We start from the raw sequence: 8,085 nt of genomic DNA, 5'->3' as shown, positions 1-8,085 counted from the left end.
AAACGTTTGAGTATTCTATGGTCTCCACCAATAAAACATAACCTCACTTGAGGTAAAACGAAAGCACGAGGTTAATGTAGACAACATGTAACTTTGAACAGTTACATGAAGTAATACATTACACCAGTGCGAGCGAGACGCAAAACTGTCGAAAGCCAGGCAACAAACACAAGCCTGAACGCGTTTAAGAAATAATCACGATGACGCGAGAGTTGTTCCCCAACTCAGACCTGAATTGCGACTGAAACATGCCATTACTGTTATAAGATCGCGGTAGCGCCATCTATTGTTTTTATGTAACTCATTTAAAAAATCTAGAAATCGATGTGGCAACAATCATTTAAAAACCACAGGCCGTTAACAACTGTCTGGCAGCTCCGTAAGCTTTCTGATTTTGTTGGTGTCGCCAGACTGTTTTATGTAGATGGCTGCACTTTTTGAAGAAATGTTGCCACATCGATTTCGTAATTTTACAAACGGGTTATTTGTAAACAACAGATAGCGCTATCGTAATCTTAAAACAGAGCTGCCAAGTTTAAACATTAAATTAAAATACATTTTCAACCGGTAGTTATTTTATAATTATTATACAAAATTATTTATAATTCGTTTTTATTGTTGAAAATATAAATCTTACAAATTGTAGTTGTAATTCTAAATCATAAATGCTACAAATAAATTATGTTTTTTTAATTGTGAATTCTATGTATGTAAGTATACTCTATACCTATGGAATAGTTAACAAATTGACGTTCGATTAAATGTTAAAATCACATGTCTTAAGCTGAGATGTGGAATTAATAAAATACTTAAAATGAACTTAAATAAGCGAATAGAAAGGATCGAAACAACGTGATGATGGTGGCAAGTAAGTTATCTTTCATACATACATATTTATGTTTATAAACAGACGTTGTAGGTTTCCGCATTCGTTTTGCTTTTGGATTAGAGTACATGTGGAAGAGCTATAAGAATTAATTAGAGTATATTTGAACATCTTACTGATGGAACCGAACAGCTAGTGGAGAGTGGTAAAAACTGTATGTGATTCCAAGTGGCATTAAATCTAAAATTAAATGAATTTACAATTTAACGGGTTTTAATAAAACAGTACATATACCTACATACTATATACATTAGGCTTCGTTTCAAAAAATAAAATGTTTCCCATTTTTGTGATATCACAATTTTTTAGAAGGTTATTGTAATAATTTTTTCAAAATTCCAACTCCTTCTTCTGCATATCTGAGGCAGAAACCACTGATTTTGAGCGACATTTTTACAGAGCAGAAACTATAGAATTTATAGGAAATCATGCTCTAATAATTGATTTTATAGGAAAAATCAATAAGAATGAGCTTAATTTCACACTTTTTTAATGTTTCAAAAGTGCATTTAGTATTATCCAATCAAGCATTTTTTCAAAAAAAATATTTCAAAAAAAGTGTCTTTGTGCATAATCAAAATATATATGCTTTTTGCTGAGACAAATGATGCAAAAACAAAAATTTTATCATTAACCCTTTAGATGTGATGAGACTTTAAATTTTCAGATTTTAAACTTTACAACGCTATATTTCGAAAACCACGAAAGTTATAAGGCCCAAAATTTGTCATTATACATGTTATATATGGAACATTAATTGGATGGAGTTTTATTAAATTCAGAGATGATGATGAAAAACACCATTGTTTGATGGGAAATTATTAAACCACAAGCCAACGTTATAACCATCATAACTCCTAGAGGGATTACAATAAATTAAAAATTTTAACACTTTTTTTTTAAGGGCATTGAATATTATATTTACGAATGATAAAATCAGGTTTTGATTTTTTTTTTAAATTGCATTTTTTTCTTTTGTTCTTATGCATTTATAGTGCATCTAAATTCTGTCAAATTAAGTTTATATATCTTAAATTTTCCTGTAGAATAGTATACCAAAGTCAGATTTGAAATATGTACAGCAGTTTTCGGCCTATAAAAAAATGTCGCCCAAAATCGGTATTTTGGCCGCAAATATGTAGATGAAGGAGATGAAATTTAAAAAAAATAATTACGCCAATATTAGCGCTGTTCCAAAAACTGCCATAAAAAGTATGATATCAAAATTTCAAAAATATTGCGTGAAGCCTAATATACATATCTATGTATGTTTATATGAGTATGTACTTACAAGTATCTTTCAGCCAATTTTTGTTCCACATGTGGTTTGATGCGAGCATAATCCTTTTTATCGGCTATTAAAGTACTACAATGCTTTTGCATATAAGCCAAAGTAAAAAGTTCGTTTTCATTGAATGATCTTAAGCCTGGCAACCTTAAGCGTTCCGTTAGCCTTAAACCCTCGTATGTATGCTCCTGATCAAATGAAGCGCCAATTATGGGAGAAGAACTGTCGATGGCATTAAGAAAAGAACTTAGAGCTTTTGCGGTAATTTTTGCTGAACTTAGTGTAATATGGAAACTCTTCAAGGCATGTTCAGAAAGTTCTTTCAGATCATCGGCATCTTCTTCATCAGCTGTTATACAACCCACATCCACTTTCGCCAAATTCAAACTGCTAAAGAATGTTTCCGTATTATCGGATTTAAATTGTTCGACAAATGTTGAAATACTATCGATAAGAACTTCCAGTATATCGGACCCAATGCGTGCAAAATTAACAGCAACTGGATAACGATAGTCATAGTACGCTGACGTTGCTATTCCTCGCGATATAACCAACATATTCAGCATATTGGAATAGGCCACAGTTGGCGATTCATTGTACGAATACATTTCAGAAATAATACTAAGAAAAAGAATAGTTCATATTAATACATACAAAGTTTTACCAATAATTAGTTTTACTTACGTATCAATGATATTTAAGGCCTTAAGTTTCTCTTCCATTCGAGCCTTACGGAAGCTCCATATAGATTGTAAATGTTCCACAAAGAATAGATTGTTTAGTAAAAGATCATTATAATAGTCTTTTATGTAACTTTTATTTGTCAGTACCTCCTCTGGTATACCAATCTGCAAACGCATTGTTGTAAGCTAGATTATGAAAAATAATTCAAACATTACATCCGAGGCATTCATATTTAAGGTCAATATTATTTTAAATAATAAAAAATGTTTATATACTTACATATGTATATAAAATTTAATATTCTTTACCTTTTCATTTATAAAATGTTTAATATCCTTATCTATCCAACCGGCCTCATCAACAGATTGTTTTAATTGATTCCTTAAACTATAATACATAAGTTTAAGGAATTCATCGTTACCGCTGGTTTTATTAAAGGAGGATAATTTTCTATGATTTGAAAGTTTTGTAGTAAACTAAAAAAAAATAAAATAAAAAACAGTTATGTACTTCAAACTCAACAACGGAAATTAAATACCTTTTCCAGTTCTTTATTTTGTTGCAGAAAATCAACTGCAAATGGTAACCATTCTTTAACAATTTTAGTACAAATCATCCATCTGGGATACGTTGCCGTTCGTCCATATATCGCATGATCAAATGTTTCTACTAAATTTCGATATTCCTTCGACAAATGTGGAAGCAAATGACGGGCCATTGACCAAATAATAAAATTATTTATGGGTCTGAAAATAAACAAGGTTTCTGTGTATTTAATTTTAAATTTTAAATATTTAATAACTTACTTTTTATCTGATGTAGCTACCACTGTTGAGATTTGATGGAAAAACTCCACATCTTTTACCAAGATTTCAGTTTCCTCGGTTATTTTTGTATGAGGAAAGAGAGCTTGTAATGTTTCCAAAATCGGAAGCTTTAGTAATAAAAAAGAAAAGTAATACATTATTTATGATGTAGAAAATAAATCATTAACACATTTTGCTTACCGATGGTGCAATTGTTTTCATTTCAGCTAATGTTTTTATTTCATTTAAAACTCTTTCCTTTGACGACAACCTAACAAGATTAATATGGTTTACAATTCGCTTCTCATAATGGAATACTTCATCAGCAAATAGGTCTGCTTCACCGGAAACAATGCCTTAAAATAAAACCACAAATTTTATAAATTTATTCACATAACCTTTTTTAAAAATAATTTATATTCTTCGCTTACCCATATTAATGGCGAAATCACGTAGAAGCAAAACGTAGGCACGAACAATCTATAAAGGAAAAGATTTTTAAAAACTGCTTAATATATCAACACCAAACTTTAATACCTCATCATTTTGATCGCGATTGTAGAAATATTTATCCGGTAAACCAATTTCTCCTTCGTCCAAAGTTATGATATAGTCATGAGGTTTATTGAATCTTTAATAGATATTGAATTTATTTGAAATGATGCAAATGAGTTTCATGAAAGGACTTACCGATTTTCTACAGAAACTTTGTAGTATGGAAATATACCATAAGCCGCCTGTAAATGTACCAACGCTTTTTTGTATTCCCAATATTGTAAACGATTAAAATCGCGGAATGCTTGCCAACCGTCTGCAAAATAAAATTAAATAAATATTTATAAATTTTCGTTTATGACAAAAATACAGATTGTTCTAAGCTATTTATTTATTTGCACACAGATATCTCGTAATATTTATTTTTTAAATGAAAGAGTATTTCATTGAAGTTTCCAATTGTTATCTATAAATCCTAAATATTCCTTAATTAATTGTATACATACAATTAGAATGGTAATAATAACAAGCTTTTAAGTTTATACATACATTTTAATTTAAAAAACAATAAGGTCTAAAATTGGAAAATACTTCTGTAACAAAAGATTAAATTTACGGCTTTAACAAAATTTTGAACACAATATCAAAATTTATTTCGAATTATATGATTATTGATATTGATTTTTCATCAGGTGTAATTAGGTATAAAATGTTATTTATTAAAAAAAATGTTTTGGAGGCAATTAAAAAAAGTATTTTTTTTATGAATTAAATTTTTATTCTACTAGTACAAAATGTTTGTTTATGAAGTATGGTAACAATTCGTGATTTGTACATTATCTAAACTTAAAAACTAATTAAAACAAAAAACAATTAACAATTAATTTTTCAACATTTACGTAAAGCATGGGTTAAGAGATGATCACTGAATTCGAGTTATACGATCAAGATCTAGTGTTTGAACAAAGTTGGCAAGTATTGTGAGCTAGGAGCTTGGACAGCTGGGTGTTTTCCACTAGCTTGACCGACGTTGTTATTTTGAGGACGATAGTTGTAACTGCCATCGGGATTGAGACCATCTAAGGAGCCAATAACGGAAGTAATAGGGGCGGTAGTTTCATCGGCAACTTCATTGGTGCCTCCTAATTTGTCGTATTCACCTAAAAATGATCAAATAATTTATAGAAAGTTTTCTTTCGTTTGAAAACGTTTTGGGGCACTTACCTTGAATTTCCTTTTGGGCTTGTTGAGCTTCCTCATCGGTTTTGTATTTAATGAAGAATACTTCAGGTTTGCTGGCGGTGGTGGGAGCAGGAGTAGCAATATCACTAGCATCTAATTCATTGTCCTTCTTGCTCAATACATAAATTACAGTCTTTTCTTCTTGAGGAGCGAATTCAGCGGAATATTTAACATTACCAGCACCAGAGTTGGGAGCTTTAATGAATACAACACGGTAGTTCTTTTGTGGACGACCCAAAACCAAGTGCTTATTCTTTGGTTGATTATCATCATCTTCGGGGGCTGAGACAACATAGAATTGTTTGCGTACAATTGGAGCAGCAGTGGTAGGTGCAGGAGGCAAATACTTATCACCACCATGTCCATGTGTTGAGGGTTGCAAACTAGCTGGAGATAATCCACTAAAGGCCCCAGATGGTCCAGAACCTAAGAGTTCAGGTTGTTTATAACCATATTGAGGAGCGGCACAAGCGACAGCCAAAAAAGCTGATAGCACAACGAATACGCGCATTTTGATTAAAGATTTTTCGTTTAATAAATTTTTATTGTAAATTAATAGTTCGTTCTTCTTCGATTATTTGACTTGTTTCTTGCTTAAATTGTAACACTGCACTGTATACTCATTCTTAATGATCTCTTAACTTTTATACAAAAATTAAGTGATTTCCAAAGATCGATCGAATTGAAAACAAACATTATAAACTTGTCTTTTTTTCATTTTAGTTAATATTTTTAAATATGCAGATTTAAGTCTTTGAGTTTTGTTTTTGTCCAACTTCTTTATTTGAGACAACACCAAGTTTAGTTAAGCCTACTCTTTAAGAGTAACGATCACCATATTTACACCTTCTACTCGTAGCTGTTGTTGTTGTTGCTATTGCCTTTTAGTTGACAAAAATATTTGACCAAACAAACACAAAACAACAACAATTACATGCACTAACTGTTGGTTTGGAGTTAGTTGTCCATGTATTTAGGGGTCTTCGCCGAATCACCAGCATCGTCGTGTCATCTTCGTTAGTATGTTTTTGTGTTTGTGGTTACTCGCAGTTATTTGTTATGTATACGATTAAGTACGATTTGACCGAAATGTTGATCCATAAATTATTTAAATTTATTTCTCTCTATTGGGCCGCTTTAAATTTTTTTGTTATTATTTTCAATATTTTAAGAATATAAACTTATTGATATTATAATGACTCAGCTTTTGTTTTAAATTAAAACTAAAAATTAAAATTTTTTCTTTAATTAAGATAATAACAAATCGTTTAGTTTAATAAATATTGGCGGCTTTATGAGGAGATATGTTAGATCATGATCAAAGAATCTATATTTAGTATTTTTATACCTTGATTTAGAGTTTTTAGTATTTACTTATAAATAAACCTAAGCCACTATCGGGCCTAATGTGCACTTCTTTTTACGGAAAATGTTTATTGGTAATATTAAAAATCGTTTATAGTATTCACTGAATGTTTTATCGTCTGTTGTTTCCTGGAAGTAATTCCTATGTATTCTACGATACTCATCCCTGTATACTACTGCCTTTCCCATGCTATCTAAAGTTTCCCTTGTGTACGTTTCTACTTTATATCCTCTTTATTTCGACATTGAAAAGTGTTCTGTTCTAAAAGGTTCTAAAAAATTCCATTATCGGCTTTTGTGATGGCCGTAGTAGTATGTTGAATGTTTATCTAAAAATGAGTGCTCGTCCAAAACTCAACAATCAAATTTCGTGTATAAGCTCTTCTGAACATATATACATATATAATACCTCTTCTCTGCGAAATATCGCAATTTTTAAATGAGTTTAACTTTAGCCTTCTGGCTTAATAGGAATTTTCATACAGGCGGACATTGCACTATGGGCAATGGAGAGATGCTACATATGTAACATAAATTAATTACGTATCTTTAGATAATACTCATGACATGATCTGCGTATGAGCTAAAAATGTTAAGATTTAAAAATATATTATATATTTTTATATAATAACAAAGCACTATAGCTCGAAAACAACTAATGAATGCAAACATGATTCTTAACAAAAATGTAGGAAATTCAATTTTTTATAGAAAATATTATTACGCACGCATAATAAGCAAGATATTCGCTAATAACTGATTTGTGTAACTTTAGACCTCCAATATCTGGCTTAAGCTGGAAGTCCACACAATGGATCCTCGCGTCAAAGCATTACATGCTTTTTTATAACTGCTTCACATTCTAAAGCGTAAATATTTTATTTCATTTTTAAAAAAACTTCTCGATTTTTACAGTTTTTATTGTTTTTCATCTTTAAACCATTTTAATTTATTAATTTATTAAAATGTCAAATCAGCTGACGAGTTGACGCTTCTAAAAGAAGTAAGCATTCTATTAACACTTGTAATTTTCAGCATACAAATACATTGATTCTCCTTTTTGACAGACGCATAACATGCTAGAAATCGTTGAACGTGTGGTGTGGACGCACAAGATATTTTCAGTGACTTTTAATCCCTTACTAGTTCTTAATTGCTTTTTTTATGTACACATTGTGACTTAATATACTATATACATAAGAGATATTTGGATTCTTATTTGTTTTCGATACAAATATTCTAATAAATCAAAATATTTATTATGTTTTTTGTTTAAATAAAAATATCAACAAAGACAATATTTAAATCAATTTAATCTA

At 30.4% G+C, this 8,085-nt stretch overlaps 2 protein-coding genes across 2 annotated transcripts in view; both read right to left on the bottom strand.

The window, feature by feature from the left end:
• Positions 1-563: 563 nt before the first annotated feature.
• The window catches only part of LOC111678967 (protein gone early), a 30,945-nt gene continuing 23,423 nt past the window's right edge, over positions 564-8,085 (bottom strand). Inside the window, 10 exon segments of the mRNA XM_023440438.2 lie at positions 564-1,066; positions 2,178-2,795; positions 2,859-3,043; positions 3,167-3,334; positions 3,397-3,604; positions 3,665-3,792; positions 3,866-4,020; positions 4,096-4,144; positions 4,202-4,295; positions 4,355-4,475. Of these exon segments, the coding sequence (XP_023296206.2) occupies positions 979-1,066; positions 2,178-2,795; positions 2,859-3,043; positions 3,167-3,334; positions 3,397-3,604; positions 3,665-3,792; positions 3,866-4,020; positions 4,096-4,144; positions 4,202-4,295; positions 4,355-4,475 (1,814 nt within the window). The 3' untranslated portion in view covers positions 564-978.
• Positions 4,821-6,618, bottom strand: LOC111678968. Its single transcript, XM_023440439.2, has 2 exons — positions 5,384-6,618; positions 4,821-5,319 (listed from the first exon to the last, which is right to left on the bottom strand). The coding sequence occupies exons 1-2, from the start codon at positions 5,910-5,912 to the stop codon at positions 5,111-5,113; spliced, it is 738 nt and encodes a 245-aa protein (XP_023296207.2). The 5' UTR covers positions 5,913-6,618; the 3' UTR covers positions 4,821-5,110.

The sequence above is a fragment of the Lucilia cuprina genome, chromosome 3 (assembly GCF_022045245.1).
Source record: "Lucilia cuprina isolate Lc7/37 chromosome 3, ASM2204524v1, whole genome shotgun sequence".
NCBI lineage: Eukaryota > Metazoa > Arthropoda > Insecta > Diptera > Calliphoridae > Lucilia > Lucilia cuprina.
Note: the sequence above shows the minus strand (reverse complement) of the source record. Positions and strands in the feature narration are given on the sequence as shown.

Coding starts and splice junctions, on each gene's coding strand:
- LOC111678968 (XM_023440439.2), bottom strand. CDS start 5,912: ATGCGCGTATTCGTTGTGCTATCAGCTTTTTTGGCTGTCGCTTGTGCC. Junction 5,320..5,383: donor AGCCCAAAAGGAAATTCAAG/GTAAGTGCCCCA, acceptor GATCATTTTTAG/GTGAATACGACAAATTAGGA.